This window comes from Nelumbo nucifera, chromosome 2, assembly GCF_055504915.1.
Source record: "Nelumbo nucifera cultivar China Antique chromosome 2, China Antique-T2T, whole genome shotgun sequence".
Classification (NCBI taxonomy): Eukaryota; Viridiplantae; Streptophyta; class Magnoliopsida; order Proteales; family Nelumbonaceae; genus Nelumbo; species Nelumbo nucifera.
Window position 1 is genome coordinate 20,264,332 of NC_142650.1, and position 19,139 is coordinate 20,283,470.

At 38.0% G+C, this 19,139-nt stretch overlaps 1 protein-coding gene across 1 annotated transcript; it reads right to left on the bottom strand.

Moving 5' to 3' along the window:
* Nucleotides 1-652: 652 nt before the first annotated feature.
* Nucleotides 653-16,890, bottom strand: LOC104595090 (TSL-kinase interacting protein 1-like). Its single transcript, XM_010255670.3, has 14 exons — nucleotides 16,660-16,890; nucleotides 14,460-14,677; nucleotides 14,259-14,341; nucleotides 14,122-14,169; nucleotides 13,211-13,320; nucleotides 11,694-11,778; nucleotides 11,316-11,598; nucleotides 3,599-3,766; nucleotides 3,370-3,518; nucleotides 2,985-3,223; nucleotides 2,504-2,858; nucleotides 1,575-1,997; nucleotides 1,302-1,484; nucleotides 653-1,196 (listed from the first exon to the last, which is right to left on the bottom strand). The coding sequence occupies exons 2-14, from the start codon at nucleotides 14,584-14,586 to the stop codon at nucleotides 966-968; spliced, it is 2,484 nt and encodes an 827-aa protein (XP_010253972.1). The 5' UTR covers nucleotides 14,587-14,677; nucleotides 16,660-16,890; the 3' UTR covers nucleotides 653-965.
* Between the last annotated feature and the right edge of the window lie 2,249 nt (nucleotides 16,891-19,139).

Sequence of the window (19,139 nt, forward strand, 5' to 3'; positions counted from 1 at the left end):
TATTTTTATCTTATTTTGTTTGATTGCAGTACAAATAAAGTAAATTAAGACATGAAGCAGAATAAAGTAAAATCCAAAACAAAATTAAACAAGAATTTGCATTTTTTCACATATGCACTCCCATACATTTGTAGTAGTGCAAATAAATTTGCATTGCAAACAAACACAGCATTAATTACTTGTACCCTCCCATTCCAACGCCAACTGATTCACCGAAACCCAATCCTCCTGGCGATATGAGGGTTTCCATCAATAGATCCTGCCAAGCAAATGGTATTATAATATTATGGTAAGCCATCACCATTGCACAGGAATAAGAAACTAATTGCAAACCTGACTGGTCACTTCGTCCAACAACTTCCACTGGCGAGTGGTGACTGGCCATTTACAAAATGCATGGAAACCCTGTTTTCGTCGATTCTGGATCTGCTAGCAACCCATTGCTGGTCACGTTCACTCAGCCGCACATCAAGAACATCGGTGATAATAAAATACAAGAGATGTTCCCGATATGTGGCTAGGTGAACGCCGCCAGCAATGTGTTGTGGTCACTGGTCAGAAGACCCGAATGTGTTTTCGTCGTTCCACCTAACTTTAGTTGCCAGTCATGTAGCCCAGGATTTATCTCACCCATAACGGTTTAAGATTTTGATTTTTACAGTTTCTGATGCATTGATGGATTATACAACCAATATAAGAATGTAAGAATACAAATCAAGAAAGAAACTTATCTAAAAGTTCCCATTCCCTTTTGTACAGAGGTAATCAGATTTTTTTTTTCTTTTTGACAAGTTAGCTTTGGTTTACTTGGTCCTTCCTGGACCTGTTGATAAGCTTATGTATGGACTATGGAGGAGAAAGAGAGCTTCATCTTTTGTATCCCTATGGAGAACAATAAAAGCTGCTATGCACATTATGCTTGTCCTGGTGGTCTAAATTTGTCGTACAAACTTCCCAAACCGATGTCAAACTTCGCCACCAATTCTGTCATCTGACAGTGAGGAATTTGGTCCAACTTCATCTGTTGATGGCAACTCTTTCTTGTCAAAGCCAAACAAGGAGTTCTGAAATGTATCAAGACTGCTCGCTAAAAAACGGTTCAATCCACTGAAGCTAACACTGTCCCCGAAAATCAGATCTTGTTTGTAGCATCTAGATGAAGGTACATCCAAATCTAAAGGTCCCAAAGAGTCTGGCTGCAATTTGTAACATACCAAGAAAGACCACAAAGTAAGATAATCTGTGGGAATCCAACCAGAGAAAAAGAATGTGGGTAGATGTTTAAGATTTAGTCCATGTACCCAATATATATCTGTAAGTTCACTGAAATCATTTGCAGAATTCTTTGGACTTAGGTCCTTAGAAGAATTCTCTGGACTGAGTCCCTTTGGAGAGTTGTCTGGACTGTAGGCATCAGACTGACAATCATCCACCGAGTCTCCTTCACAGGCAGAATCATCTATTGGTCGTACCTCAGGCAACTCCTACAGAAACCAATCAGTTTCACCTTGTGAGCAATTCTTGCTTCAACCAAGCAGTAAGAGAACACTTGAAAGGGAATGTGGAAGTACAACCTCGATCAAGGCCCTTAAACTCATAGAACTAGTACAGGAAATCTGTTTGCAAGTCCCAAATGACGCATGTTGGGATGGACTCCGAACCTCCTGATCAAAAGTGGGCATCTTTTGAAATGAGAAGGCATCACGTGTTTCTTCAGCATCCCAGAGGGATGTTGCATGGGAAACCTGAGCTGATTTTAAGTTTAGCTTTTCTTGATGAGCAGCTATATGAGCAGCAATTGCAGCATCAAATGAATCACAACTAAATGGGATTTGCTGAAAATACTGAGAACTTCCCAAAGAATGTGGGTCAACGCAGTTGTTATCTGCAGCACGAGATGCTTCTGAGAGTAGGTCTCCAATGCTTATGTTGGTTAGGCCGTCAGCCCACTCCCCAGCCAATAATGCTGTGCTATTATTGCTCATTCTCAAATTGTCCTGGAAACAATGCAAGTTTGAAGGAATATCTTATAAAACGTTTAACAGGTTTATTCATAATCTGTCATTCCATTTGAAAGTAATAGCATGTTCAATATTTTCATGTTTTTCAACTAAACTATAAATCAAAAAGACATTTTCAACAAGAATCATCATCTAAGTTTTTTCCCAACCATATGGGGTCGGCTACACGAATCCTGTTTTGCCATTCTTTTCTGTTCAGTGCCACATCTGTTGTTAAATGCTGTGCTATTATTACTGAAGTTTTAGTGCCCTGAGAGTTGGGCAAAAGTTTTAGTACTGGCTGCCAACCTGATGCAGCCCTATATGTCCTCGTACAGTTGGGACAAGGCTTAGATGATGATGATGATATTTATTATTAGACCACCAAATCTTTCAATTCTAGAGCCTTGCGTTCCTACAATCACCCAAGTATGATTCCATTGTTCATATCCCAAAAGTAAAAGCTGTTTGAATGACATAATCATAATCATGGAAGAACTTACCATTTCTTCCCATTGTCCCTTGACAATTCCACCTCCAATTTCCTTTTTGAGCCATGATGAATTAGCTGAGGATACTGGAAGACTGATCTCTTGATCTTCAGCACACCCAATCACGTCCTCACAACAATCAGCATGCAAGGGTAAAATTAAGCTGCTCTCTGTCATTAAGGTTACCCGATCCTTGAAGCAATCTAAGAGATGCTCCGAGTGGTGACAGGTAGACAGTATAGGTAATGTTGCATCCGTACTCTCCTTAATATTTGACCTATTTATACTTGTATGCTGTTCCTGGATATGGTAAGATGATGATGCACGGCAAATTGACTCAAGATCTGTACTGGAGAACCAACCATACCTACAAAGAGAAATTGGTAAATCAGTAGTTGTTTTAGTTAGTTGCTTGCATTATGCAAGCATTGCCAATTATTCCTCTTTTTTTTTGGTGAAAAGCATCGTCAAAATAGGAGAACTAAGAAGAAACCTCAAGCGGAAAACTGGAGGACTTCCAATCATTGCATATACATCTGCTGCACTGGCAACAGTGTCCTGCTTCCATCTTGGATAACCCATTAGGTTCTCCCTCTGAACACTGTATGGGAAAAGAATCAGATCCCCAGATGCTATGCCTGAATTTCCCCACTTGCGATTTAGATGCTCTAGGACCGAAGATATCTTCTTCCGTGCACTTAGAGTGAGCTCCAAGTGTGGATTGTGTTCATCCTATGATTGACGGGAAGACATGACAGTTATTAGCATAAAAGTTCGTATATTTTTTATGATGGATCTAAAAGTCAGTACATGGTTCAAGCTTCTAAACATTCTTTGCCAGATCAATATGTTTATAGTTTTCATGTTTACATTCTTACCTTTTCCAAGGCCCTTCTAGTAACTTCATCAATTGGAAACAATTGGAGCTTGAGTTTCAGAGATTGTTGTGCACCAGAGTCTGTAAGCTGCTGTACTGAAGTTGACATAGACAAGGGGGGACGAACTCCTACAGGGTCACCCTTTTGTGCTGAGACACAAGGGGAACAGAATCAATAACTGGTAATTTCCCATTTTATTCTTGCCTTGCATTTCCATTCAAGAACTTACCATTAGCAGGATCCACTGGTCCGGGAAATGGCTTGATCAAAGTTCCTTCTTCAGTGCAATCCTTTTTGTTGGTTGTTGACCGCTCCAGATGCTCTGCAGCATCTGCGACCAAGGAAACCCCAGCCATTGCAGCTTTTTCCCATCTTTTATATGCAGCAGGTGAAGCACCTGCTAGATATAACCAAGATATTAAGGGCACCACCAAACAAAATTAATTTCAAGCAAAAGTAAAATGTTAAGAGATAAGAGGTCCATTAAGAGTTAACGGACGACCCCAAAGTCTTCTTTACTTTTATTTATTTATTTGGGGATGCTGAAGTAAATACCCAGGAAAGGAACTAAAAAACTAGAAGAGTATTCAAATAGAATAATGGAAGCTTCCAACTACCATTGACATCCATGTAACTAGAAAAATGAAATGACAGCACATCCATAAATACAAAAGCTGCAGTGGAAAGGGACCAAAGGTGGATTTCGAAATATGTACATTGCAAGACATTGGAATTCCAACCATTACAGAGAAGAGTTATTGACAAATTTGCATACAACATAGATCTGTATCTAATACATGACAAGTTGACAACCTAGTATATCATGAAATCACTTTTGCTAGCAACTAAGGTTGAGAATTTTGTTGACTGTGACAATTTTTGTAGCCAATCATAGATCATCATCATCATCATCATCATCTATGCCTTATCCCAATTATATGCGGTTGGCTACATGAGTCCTGTTCTGCCAATCCATTTTATTTAAAGCCATACCCACTGTTAAATTATTAATGTTTAAATCATTTATTACTACTTCTACCCATGTCCTTCTTGGTCTACCCCTAGCTCTTCTAGCCCCTTCCACTTGTAACAAGTCACTTCTTCTAACTGGAGCTGTTGGTGGTCTTTTATGCATGTAGCCACATGACCAAACCATCTTAGTTTACTCTCTTTCATTTTATCACTTATTGGAGCTACTCCCAGGTTTCTACAGATGGCTTCATTTCTGATCCTATCCTTTCTAGTTTTTCCACTCATCCATCTTAACATTCACAATTTCTGCCAGACTCATTTTCTGAACATGTTGTTTATGGATTGCCCTTACTTTGCTTCATACAACATAGCTGGCCTTATAACTGTTTTATAGAATTTTCCTTTTAATCTAAATGGTATTCTCCTATCACACAAATAGATGCACTCCCTCCATTTTTCCCAACCTGCTTTATTTCTTTGGGTGACATCTTGTCAATCTCTCCCTTGTTATGAATTATTTGAACCAAGGTACTGAAAATGGTCACATTTGAGTTATCTCTTGGTCTCCAATCTTAAGTGTATCCCGATTTACACTCCTATTAGCCAGTCATAGATATGGTAGTGAAATTGCAAATACATATTGCTGTTTAAAACCCACAATATTTATGATATACCCCCCATATTTTCTTTTTTTTTTTTTCAAAATGGAGAAACTGTATCAATAGAATGCAAAGTTTCATATACTGATAATATTTCAGGGATATATCCCTACCCTAAATATGAGCAACTTTTTTTGAAATAAATAGTAACAATATTTTAAACGCCTAAGATTAATGTCAATATATTGGATTAGGGCCAAATAGAGTTGCCCAATATTTGAGGAAATATCATCATAACGAGATTCCCAGTTTCCCACTATAACTGCATGTTTTGTAGTAAAGACAATTATGCAAGAGTTGTATTTGGAACAGCTGACTATATTGTGTAGCTAATCTTATATATGTTTTTGCACTTTGCACTGTATGGTTATTCCAAATAACACACTCAAATTAAATGTAATGACTCAAAACTTCTTTCTAGGACCCAGGGAAATCTACTTTAATTCATTTTGTTGTTATAAATAGATATGCTTTATTAATTTTTTAGCCTGAATATTTAGTTGTAATTCTTTCAAAATTCCCTGAATTTCTCATTATAACATTCATGTTTCATTTCAATATTTTCTAAATTCGAAGTTTGAAAAAAAAAAGAGAAATAAATTTTTAGATATCAATCATCTCTAGCAATATCAAAACTCTTGGTCTTAGTCCAAAGAAGGGGATTTTAGGCAATGGTTGAATATGGAACTTTTGAAGCAACCTTTTTCTTTCTCCTCTTTGAATAATTCTATTCTGATTGTATCTCAATAAACCTGAACAAAATAAAATGACTTTAGGAAGGCCATTATGCTGGGAGAAGATTAAGAAAATCCAAGTGCAAGCAAATATAAAGAAGATGATATTCTTGATAGTATGGCCGACCAAAAATAAGAGGAAGAGAAGAGAAGAGAAGAGGAGAAGAAGAGAAGAGAGAAGAGAGAAGGGTTTTGCAATGTAACAGTGCTAGCAGCGCCAGCCTTTATTTTAATATATATAGGACGACAGAAATAAGAAGGGAAAAGACCCTTGTGCCCCTGAGTACAATAACATACATAACAAAAAGAAAAAAAAACGAAATAAAAGAAACACTTTAACTAGCCAAACAGACCCTAACATCAACAACTAAATTATTTTAACGCTCCCCCTCAAGTTGGAGCATAGATGTCAATCATGCCCAACTTGTCACACAAATCTTTGTGCCGCACATGATGAAGACCTTTGGTGAATATCTACAAGTTGTTCTTCTGAGCTGACATATGGTGTACATACTTCTTCACTTTCAAGTTTCTCTCTAATAAAATGCTTGTCCACTTCAATGTGTTTCGTCCTATCATGCAGGACTAGATTAGCAGCAATATTGATGGCAACTTTATTGTCACAGTAGAGTGACATAGGATCGCTCACTACGAAACCCAGTTCACCTAACAGATTTCTTATCCACATGATTTCCGCAACCCCATGAGCCATCGCTCTATACTCTGCTTCAGCACTGGATCTAGCCACCACACTTTGTTTTTTACTTCTCCATGTGACCAGGTTTCCTCCTACAAAGGCACAATACCCACTGGTAGACTTTCGATCATTGACTACTCCTGCCCAATCTGCGTCAGTATATACTTCCACCTTTAAGTGATTGTGTTTCTGGAACAACAAACCAGCTCCAGGAAACTTCTTAAGATATCTCAAGATCCTCTCTGCAGCCTCAAAGTGAGTTGTCCTAGGGCTGTGCATGAATTGACTAGGGACACCCACTGCATAGGCAATATCAGGCCTGGTCATAGACAAATACAAAAGTCTCCCCGTGAATCTCTAGAACTTCTTTACATCTTTCAAGCATTCTCCCTGACTGTCTCCCATATGATGATTAGGTTCAATTGGTGAATCAAATGGTTTTACCCCCAACTTGCCTGTATCTTCTAGTAGAGGCCCTTGTGAGAGTGGGCAACTTCAATTCCAAGGAAGTAACATAAGAAGCCTATATCCTTCACCTCAAATTGAGTGGCTAAGAATTTTTTAGTCTCCGGATTTCAGCCTCCCAATCTCTTGTGATCACTATGTCATCCACATACACAATAAGAGTTGCAATTTTACCTTCACCTCTTTTAACAAATAGAGTATGATCTGACTGGCATTGTTTGAACCCCATCTGTTGAACTGCTAAATGGAACTTACCGAACCAAGCCCGAGGTGATTGTTTCAACCCATATAGAGATTTTTTTAACCTGCACACCTTTTGTTCACTGCCTTTGGCACAAAACCCTGGGGGTTGGGTCATGTACACTTCCTCTTCCAAGTCACCATTCAAGAAAGCATTTTTTATGTCCAATTGGTTAAGTTCCCAGTCAAGATTTGCTGCCAAGGAAAGAAGAATCCTGATAGAGTTCATCTTGGCTACTGAAGCAAAAGTCCCTGCATAGTCCACTCCATATACTTGTGTAAAGCCTCTTGCTACCAATCTAGCCTTGTACCTTTCAACAGTTCCATCAACCTTGTGTTTCACTGTGAACACCCACTTGCACTCCACTGGTTCCTTCCCTTTAGGAAGGTCTACCAACTCCCAAGTGCCATTTTTGTGTAAAGCATCAATTTCTTCCTGCATTGCATCTGTCCATTCAGGTTTAGACAAAGCTTCTGCCACAGTCTTAGGAACGGGGACACTGTCCACAGAAGAGAGGAAGGCATGGTACGAAGGCGAAACATGCTCATAGGACACAAAATTAGAAATATGATGATTAGTGGTACAAGACCTAACACCCTTTCTCTTAGCAATAGGAATATTAAGATCATTGGTAACAGGTGAATCAACATTTAGAGGAACAGACATATCAATAGGAGCAAGTGTACCTGGCTGATGAGACGGATCTGCCTCGAGTGAATCTGATGATGTTGGTTGCATAGTGTCAGGTTCCACGGCTCTTGAACTCTGCTGGCTCTTATGGCGACGATGAAAAACCCGGAATGGAGGAGGATCGGGTAAAGGAGGTAGTTGAATTTGAGTTGTCACCTGTTTCTCCTCAACCCTACTCTCCCCCTGAGGAGAAACCGAGAAAAAATGTTGATTCTCAAAGAATGAGACATCAATGGAAACATAGTACTTGCAAGCAATGGGATCATAGCAGCGACACCCCTTTTGAGATAAAGGGTAACCAAAAAAAAACACACGGAATAGCCCGAGGATCAAGCTTACCACGAGTAGGGGACAGATTATGGACAAAGCAACGACACCCAAAAACACGCATCGGAATGGTGAACAACGGGGCTGCAGGGAACAAAAGCTGATGTGGAGCCTTATACTCTAGTAGTCGAGAGGGCATGCGATTGATGATATACGTAGCACACAAGACTGCATCCATCCAAAACCGTTTTGGCACATTCATATGAATCAATAAGCCACGAGCGACTTCGAGAAGGTGGCGGTTCTTCCGTTCATCCACACCATTTTGTTGGGGTGTCCTAGCACAAGAGCTTCGCTGAATTGACCCACTCGAAGCAAAAAACTCCGTGAGATCACTATGGAAATATTCCTTCGCATTGTCCGACTGGAAGATATGGATTTTCGCTTGAAACTGAGTGAACACCATGCGTTGAAAATCTTTCACAATTTGTGGCACTTCATCTCGAGATCGCATAGGGTAAACCCAAGTGTATCTAGAATAATCATCAATCAAGGTAATGAAGTACTTATAACCAGCCTCAATGGTAGAGTAACAGGGCCCCAAACATCAGAATAAACAATATGAAATGGAAATTCAGATCTTTTATTTCGCAAAGGTAAAGAACTTCTACAATGCTTACTCAATTGACAAGTTTGACATTGTAACTGACTCACTGACAAGGACTCAAACAACTTTGGAAACATAACTTTTAACGACTCAAAAGAAAGATGACCTAGACGACTATGCCATAAATAAGCTTGACTCTCACTTGGCGAACTCATGGACTCTGTCGCCACAAGACCAGCATTATTCTCCAACACGTAGAGACCATCCACCATGCTTCCTCTACCAATCGTCTTCCCCGAGGCCAAATCCTGAAACACAAATGAAGACGGAAAAAAAGTGACTGAGCAATTCAAGGAGTGAGTTAGAGTACTAATGGACAACAAATTAATAGGTAATTTCGGAACATGTAGTACATTAGGAAGGGTAAGGCCAAGTGGGAGAGGTATGATACCTCGGCCAGCTATGATAGAAAAAGAACCATCAACCAGTCTTACCTTATCTCTCCCAGAGAGAAGGTTATATGTCTGAAACAAATTTGACTTACCAGTCATGTGGTTTGAAGCTCCGGAGTCAATAATCCAAGGAGAATCAGTAGTATGAGATGACACATGGAAGGCTGTGGCATTACCTGATGTAGACGCAAACGAGGTAGAGGGAGTAGGACCAGAATCCATCTGGCGGAGAGTCCTACCATACAATTCCAAATGTTCACGAAAAGAGTTGATAATATCTTCCTTAGGGTCAGAACTGGGATGCCTCTCCTGAGTTACCAAAGGACTAGTCTCTGTTGACGCCATATTAGCCGAGTTATACCTTTTTTGATTCTGCTGGTCTGGTTTCTTGCCCTGATCAGGTGTTGACTTCTTACCCAAATCCTGTGCCCATTTAGGTTTTCCATGGAGATCCCAACATGTATCTTTCGTGTGTCGTGTCTTCTGGCAGTGAGTGCACCAAAGTTTGCTCTTATCATCTGTTTTTTTTCTGAGTGTCACCCTTTTTAAAACCACCTCCGACATTTGTATCTGAATTTCCCTGGACAGCTAGGGCAACTGACTCCCCTTCTACACCATTCATCACACTTCTGCTTTCTTCTAACTGCACCAAGGCATACACCTCCTGAACTAATGACAAGTCTTTACTACCCAAGATCTACACCCTGATCGACTCATACGAAGGATTCAGCCCTAGGAGGAAGGCAAAAACTCGTTGCTGAGATACAAGTGGCTTATAGGCCTTTGCATCTTCATCACACTTCCAATTCACATTCCGATAGTGATCAAGTTCTTTCCATATTGATGTCAAATCAGAATAGTACATCGAGAGACTCCTCTCCCCCTGCTTGCAAGTAGAGGATTCAGCTTGCAGTTGATATATCTTGGCATAGTGTCTCTGCTCTGAATAGGTGGACTTCGCTTGTTCCCATATCTCACAAGCAGTTTCAGCCCACATAAAAGTCTTCCTTACTTATGGCAGCATTGAAACCAAGAACCAAGACATCACCATACTATTCTCTTGGTTCCACCTATCATACTCAGCACTTCCATACTTTGGTTCCTTCTCTCTTCCATTGATGTATCATATTTTCCCCCTAGCAGTGATGTAGAGTTTTATTCCCCTAGACCACTCAAGGTAGTTCAGACCATCAAAGGGAATAACAGCCATGGGAAAGCTCATATCCATTCCCCCACTCACTCCATTGTGGCTCCCTGAAATCTCTGAAGTAGCAGAATTCTCAGATGACATGGTCACACAGATAATCAGTCCCAAACACCGGACTTAGGATCCCTCCTTACTCCACAAAACAATGCTCCACTCAGTCCACACCCACACACTTGGGTTTAAAAAACCCGGTTGAGCACAAACAGTACCAAATCCAGGACAAAAGAGAGGTAGTATTCGGCAGATTTCAGACCTATACAGTTTTAACAGTCCCAACCTACCAAAATTCCAGAATGTCCAACAGCCATTAATCGGCAGGAGAGATCCTTATCACTTATAATCCAATCGAATCATTGAGATGACAGGCCATCCTTGGCCTACAGTTGTCTTAACATATGAACAGGATCACACGATCCAAGAAAAACAGGGGTATACAGATTGATTCGACAGCATTCAGCCGCCCAGATTCATATGGTTTTCACTCGGTACATGACCAAGGAAGGTAAAGAGGAGAAAACGGGAGAACTGTACCAGTTGTAGAGCTGTTTTTTCAGTCCAAATTCAGATTTCTGTTCCGCCCAGGTTCAGCAAGTCTATTCGATCTGTTCTCTCAGTAAAGGTTGTTCAATCTGCTCTCTTTAATCAGTATTCCCGCTCTGATACCATCTTGGCAGTATGGCCGGCCAGAAATAAGAGGAAGAGAAGAGAAGAGAGAAGAGAGAAGGGTTTTGCAATGTAACAGTGCTGGCAGCGCCAGCCTTTATTTTAATATATATAGGGTGGCAGAAATAACAAGGGAAAAGACCCTTGTGCCCCTGAGTACAATAACAGACATAACAAAAAGAAAAAAACGAAATAAAAGAAACACTTTAACTAGCCAAACAGACCCTAACATCAACAACTAAATTATTTTAACAGATACAATTTTATTTTATATTATTTTTCAATAAATAACCTGTCTTCCGGCGCTGCCTTCCTGTTTTCGAAGTTGATGAGTGACATTTGTTGTTGCTCCGGTTTATGCCTGTATTCACATTGCGCTTCAGTGCAGACCCTTTACCAGATACTACTTTTTGAATGCTTTGATTATCAACTGCAACAAGTTTAACTGAGCGAGTATCAAGTCCTGGTGCTTTATTCTGAAGTAATACAGCAGTTGGAGATGCGGAAGAACAATATTCCCCTTGGGATGGTCGTTTCCTAATGCTTTTTTTGCGATCCTTCAATAGTTGGTGCTCCTTTAGAGCAAGATAAAATTGGTTAATTCAACATGTTCAGAGCATATGTAACTTCAACCGAAGAAACAATAATGGTAGTAACATAAGGAACTAACCAAAGCTTCCACAAATAACTTTAGCCTTCGAGGTTTCAAGTGAAGCTTAGAGGCTTTGCAGCTATACTTTTCCAGCAATGACCACCTGAAACACAGTTTAAGGAATATGTATGCATGTCCATATCAATTGAAGTTACTCCAAAACCAAGATGATTACATGCATGACACCTACAAGTAAAACTAAGTAATATTTATCATGGAAAGATAAAATATATAAGAAAAAAAGTAGAAAACAAACCTAAATATCAATTTCTTTTAATTAAAGCAGCAAGAAATTTTATGGTCATAAAAGTGCAATAGCAATAAATAAATTCCAAAGCTAAAGAAGTTTTATCCATGAGCAAAACCTACACCCAGTAGTTGGATAGCTAAATTTTGCAATGTAGTTTTTCCCTACTAAGCAACTGGAGATCCATACAACTGAGACTTATGAAAAATGCTAAATCTTGTCTGATCAATCAAAGAGAAAATCAAAGTAGTGAACACTAGATTCTTCCAGAAGATGTCATTTGGGCAGCCTTAACAACTATGTAGAATTATTTATGTATGAATTAGGCATTTCATTACTTCCTGTTCAACAACTTGTATATAAATCACCACCACGCAACCTCCTAAGCCATCATTTCCAGTTTAAACTGATAGAGATTGCATGGGTATTCAGTGCCCATATATGTTCTTGAAGGGAGACTCATGCATCAATGTGTTGTGCCTAAAACTTCCAAAACTAGATTGAAGGGCTGACAGGAAAATGAACCACTGACAATATAACACCATAAGTTAGCTCTGTTGAATTAAACTTTGCTTGAAGTTTTTCTAGGCAAATCTATGTCATCAAAGACAGGCATGTTAAGGCCAGATTAAGTGCTTCAGCATAAGCTAAGCTATACAATATCTTGGATTATCAGTATTCATGTGCCACAAGAGGGTATTTATGGAGTGGAGATCCACAGTTAGTAATGGAGTGGATGATGAACCAAGGCTACATACAATCACAGTGAATCCCTCATTCCACTGTAAACTTGGATCAGTAAATCCTCTAGCAGATAATCTAGCAAGAGAAAGGGAATTGAGGAATGTGCTAATTTAGGAACGAAACACCTTGAGTCCATCTTTTGTATATTTTGCATAGGAGATCTCCAGTCTCTTTTTTCGAGAAGTGGACTATGTACCAATATTATTTTGTTTATGCTATCATTTAAGACAAAACTTTCACTGTTATCAATACACACATACAAAAACTGGAGACATCGGCTCTCCAAGTACAGGAAGGACTCTTCCTACTTAAATCAATAATATGAAAAGTGAACCATGACTAACATATTTCAAGAACATAGTGTGAAAAAGTGCAAATGGAATTTTATAGATTAACTTAAACCAGAAATTCATCAAAAGAAAAAATTAGACAAGCATTACATTACAAAAGTGAAATCTATAGAGATAGAGAAGGCAAAAAAAACCATTGCTTTATTATAAACAAGCTAAAAGAAAAGAACAAATTTATTTATCTTCTTGGTTACCATCGAAGCATTGCAGCAATAGTATCCTTGGAATTTTTTGCATCTAGACTAAATCCTGGACTGAGCAGCTTGTTCATACGTCTTACAAGGCGATAATAATAATGTCTGACCTGTATGATATAAAAATAAGAAAAACATCAATACTCTGACAAGAGAATAGAAGAATTAACATGATCAATTGCTGGATTTTTATATTATTATATTATTCCCAATACGCTTTATTTTTATTAAGTATCCTCCTTTTCTAGAGCAATACCAATAAACTAGATATTTAAATTGGAAAACAAAGGGGAAATGAAACATCACCTATCACCATTATCCGAATGACATGTAAATTACATCTTTTCACTTGTTTTTCTGTAAACCTCGCATTGCTCCTTATTTTTCTCTATTTCTTCTTGTACATCTCTCTGGTGTTTTTTCTTATTTTCTCACATATTGATTCATACACATAATTTTATGTTTTTTGTGCATAGGGATATCTCACAATTCTCTCTTCCTAAGACCTAAGGCATGATTCATTTTGTACATCTCTAATTGCAAAATTTACATGGTTACTTTGGTACTAGAAACAAACTTAATAAAAATGAATCTCCAAACCTCCCAATTAACAGGAAGGTTCTGGATTTTTTACTTGGTGCTCCAACAATAGAAATATTGTTCAAAGATAAAAGTCCCACAAGAAGATTAAAAAGTAATTTCTTCTTTGGCCTTTCAAGTTGCTTATATCAAGCATATTTCTATAAAATTTATGAAGAGATGAATCATATACAATGTGAGCAAAAACAAATAATAATTTCATGATAACCAATTGAGAATAGATTGATTAATCATGGACGCAACATTCCTGTGTAACTCCATTAGCATGTCATACAATATTATGCAAGAACATGTTGGAAGAAACAAGTCACCTGATCCTTGTTTTTACTTTGCACACGGCATGTAATTTTCTCAAAGTTCTGTCAACAGAACATAACATATACACTATTAGAAAACTTCAGGCAGTAAAAAAATCCAATTACAAAAATCAACATTGGTAGAAATATACCTTCCCAACTTGCCGTAAGGCATTGAAGAAGCTTTCCTCTTCCTGGCGTGTCCAAGCAGCCCATTGTCGTGTTTGTTTCTTCACTGCATCAGAAAAGCAGTGCATAATGTGTTTCTTCCCAAATATGCTCATTTAAATTCTAGTATTTCTCTGTATGTGTGTGCCAGTGTGTGTTAGAGAGAGAGAGAGAGAGCACCATACCAGGCTGCTGAGGAGCAACAATATTTTGTGAGGATGAAGTAAGACAAGAATCTCCATCCTTGAGCAATGGATTTTCAGATGGTAGTGAAGTTGCACATTCCAATGCCACCTGTGGTTTGGAGTGCATATTGAATGCAAACACCAGAGGAACACTATATTCTCAGATTTTTTTTTCAGATCGCAGATCTTCAAATTATACTCCTTTACAAGTGCCAATTCTGCAAATAAATCCAATAAATCAAGCCTGATTTACAAGAAGAAAGATCCAAATCCAAAATTTGATCTCCAAAGAAAAACAATACAAGAGTCTTCTCGATCAGAATGAGAATTTTAAACATAGTAACCTCTCACATGCCCTGAAGACCAACCAGAGCCCCCTTCCAACTAAATACATTTACATGTATACAGATGGCACCACTTACTCCCACATACAGAATGGATAATGGATTTTATATAATAATCTGTAACATACATAAACTTAGCACATACATTTTATCTTAATTATGATCATCTCAGATACTAAGATAAAACCCAATTATATGACCAGTACAGTAACCAAACTAAACCTAATTGATATATTATTAGTCTGATTCTATATTGGAACTTTAAATTCTTGGTAAGATGACACTGAGTCCTTAACAGAGAATTACATAACATCAAATAAGTATATAAAGGAATAACAAGTATTATTTGGGAGTTGAAGGTGAAAAAAGAAAATGTGTTCTGATTTTCAAACATCTATTGGCTTCCAAAAGTCTATTCCTGTAATCCTCTAAGGAGTACCTATAAAAAAGAAAATCTACCAACAATTTTCTAGTAATACACCTCTGGTATTAAACGCCAGAAATTAAAATCCATCCTTCCAAGCATTCTGAGAATTTCTAATTCACCAGATGAAGCATGTTTTCCACAGATAACCAGACACTAAGCCCCAATTCTATTTCTTTTTTATTTACTCTTTTTTTCTATAGTAAGCAGAGGAACATTATAAACAAAAGGCAAGAACTATTCAGAGTGTAAATATGGATAGAAGCCAAACAAAAAGGAAATACAGGGGGCAAAGAGCTCATAGTCATAGCCTGTCAACTGAACACCCTATATAAATATAATAGGCTCTATACATACATGTGTATGTGCACGCACACACAGCCCCAAGAATTTCTTGGCAAAGAACCAAACCATTGATGCAAAGCCCACAAACAAGGCCACCCAGGAACAAGAACAGACAACAGAAATAAAGAAAAACCCCACCATTTGACTGAGTACCAACATAGGAACACCCCAAATCCTCTGCCTCTTCCTCTAGATCTCTTAAAATGAACCTCTTGCACATTTCCTCTGACATCTGTCCCTGGGCACCCAAAACCATATCCACAAACTTCTTTATGAGCCGCAGAAGTAATATTAAGAATATGTATGATTGTAAGTGAAGCACTGTCTGATATTTAGGTTATCCCATGACCCATAACTCCACATGCCTAACCTTTGCTACAATATGGTAAGAAATACTGCTAATTATGCTACCTCAGGACCTTCTTTATAGGCACCAAAATTGGAAAATAAGCCCAGCACCAGTCATAGCAGTATTTGGCTTCTGCTACCAAAATCACTGCATCTGGCATCCTATAAGTTAATAATAATAATAATAATAATAATAATAATAATAATATGATGATGATGCATAATATTTTGGGAAATAAAATGAAATGCAAGGGTTGCATGAAACATGAAAGTACTAATGGCATATACAACATAAAAATATCTGAAATTTCATATCATTACCTAATAACAAAAGAAAGACCAAACTATGGTAAGTTCAATAAGCCCAAAAGCATGAATTTCTCCTCGAATTCCGCTAACATGAAGATTTGTTCGAATAAACTTATACTCCACCCAATATATAACAGATATCCCCCAATTAAAGTGTTGAAAGAAACATTAGAGCGTGGAGCTCTGTTCATAAAACCTAAATTTACGAGAAAATAAAAAAAAAATGAAAGAAAAAAGAGAAGGCTGAGGCAACAAATATCGTGCTATCATAGATCATGACATTACCACGATAAAGAATCAAATAACAACTGAAAGAAATTAGGGCTTTGACCGTACTGCTTCTATATGAGATCCCAAGCACAAGAAATGGAAAAAGAAATAGATACGCAAAAAGGGAAATTTTTTATCTAAGTTTTGAAACTTTTAATACCTGCATGCGTTTGAAAGAACCACACGAACCCTAAGATCTCCGGCCTGAGCTTCAGATGAACGTGCGAGACTGGCGAATAAGCACAGTACCGGCGAGAATTATCGGACAGATGTCCACAGAGAAAGAAGAGAGGGAGAAGCTACAGCGAAATTTTACTTCGAGAAGGGAGTCGGGGACGGCCGTTTTTAGTTAATTTCGTATTTCGAGGATAAATTGGGATTATTATTACGCAAACTCAAAAATGAAAAATACTTTCATTTTCATTGCAATATTCTTACTTGGAAATAATTTAATTTAATTAATACCTAACAAGTAACAACCCATTATTAATGAATAAAGGCAAAATTTTTAAAGACAATCCAACGGTTATGCAGCTCATTTGACCAAATGGCCCCAAATTCCTTGACAAAGTCATACCACCATCGGATTGTAATCCAACGGTTATTTAAGGGGCTACTTTTTTCATATTATCATGATATAGACATTTAATTTATTTTTATTTTATCCTAAAATTAAATGATGTTCATTTTATTTTTTTTCATTTTTATATTTTGTCTTTTACTATTAGTGAGGACCGATGTACGGGCTTTTATCAAACAAAAATCAAGTTGAAGGACCCGTATGATACAAAATCAAATTTGTTTTGGAAGAGGAAAATTATTGTTAGAATTAGAATTATGAATAATTTAACTGTATGACTATAAATTATGGGAACTAGAGCCAGTCCTGTTCAATGAAAATTGACAGAAGTAGTTGCTATGACTTATGAGGTCAAACCGACCGCTTTAAACCAAGAAAACCATGAACAAGCCCCTTTTCCGGTTCAATGTCCGTCCAGTTTTCAAGACATTGTTTGAAATTAGTGATTCAGACAAAGCTGAAAATTGGCTTGCCCAGTTATCCCAATTATGTCCTTTTAATCCTTCCATCTGGACCAATATTTTGAAGAAAAAAAAAATAAGACCAGACCAGAAGATGAACCAGGCTGAGCCAGGACTAAGAGGTTTAAATCCACCAGACCACCACCGGTGGACGAGCTGGACTCAAGACTCAAGAGTCAAGACAGATAATCTCCTAGTCACAACACCTTGGTGCTTGAACCGGCCTGGTCCGGTTGGTATGACTGAGACCTCTGCAGCCGGACTAATTTAATAGAAAGTCCCTATGATCTAATGGAAAGGCAGACCGATTCTGTGGTCCAAAACCCAAGGTTTTAAATCCAGAAATGTAAACATTCTGTGGTCCAAAACCCAAGGTTTTATCAAATGTCACTATTCTTTGTTAGACAACTTGACCGGTTCGATGAGTCAAATCCAAAGGTCAAACCTGATTGGCCAAAAACAGTCCGGTTTAAAGCAGAGAGACTGAGAGAGCGAGAGTCATACGTTGACAGTGCTACTGTTATCTATTCATTGGGGCCCATTCTACTAACGTCGGACGCTTGGCGAATATGGGCTCAAACTAATTACGGACCAACAACCCCAACGACCCAACCCCGAGACGCTCCCTCCTATTTTAATTGAAGTGCTGAGTGTACTGACTGGATGTGGATCGATCATGGATGTACTCCAGTCCAAGCAACGTAACGTTCAAATTTCAAATTCCCTGTTTGAATTTAACTCTTTTGACCGTTCAAAAATTACGCGGTAACTACTTTGAACTGAAACTTTTTTTTTTGTTGTTGAAGAGGTCTCGTCTCGAAGTTTAGAGTTTAGACACCAGCTGATACCTCCCCACGTGGGCCACTTTCAAATGACTACTTTTGGGCCCATTAGAGAATTCCCTCCACACTCCATTAGGAATCCGCAAGCAACAGCAACAGGAACACCAACGAGAGTGCATTTGTCAATTAATGGGCCCCGGGCCCAAGGAATCGGAAAATGAGATTTTCCGTTCCCAATAGCAACAGCTTGTACTGTAAGCTACCCTTTGCTTTGGGATTTTCCTGCTATGTTGGATCTGCAATGAATAAAACTAGCTCAATATATGGATTTGAAAAAGGTCCATTAATCTTTCTAGGCTGGGCCGACCCTAAGGTCCATTGTTTCTGGCTGGACCCTATAAGCCCACAAATTACTGCACAATATCCTGCAGTGCTTCCGAATTGTTAGCTATTGATTATTTTGAAAGATTAGCTATTGATTATTTAAGTACGTTGAGGGACGTACCGGCCGGGGTGTCCACAGTTCATTTAACCGAACCATAACCAAAATAATCGAACTGGTCCTACCGGTTTTTTTATTTTTCCAAACCCAAAACCAAATCGGTACCACCGGTTGATTGGTTTTGGTTTTTAACCGATTCGGTTTTTCAATTTTTATATTTATAATATATATTATATAAATATATGTATAATATTATATTATAAATAATAAATGATATATAATATATTATATATATTATAAAAATAAATAATATATTCATAAATAAATTATTATAATATTATATATGTATATAATGCATATGTATTTATATATAAT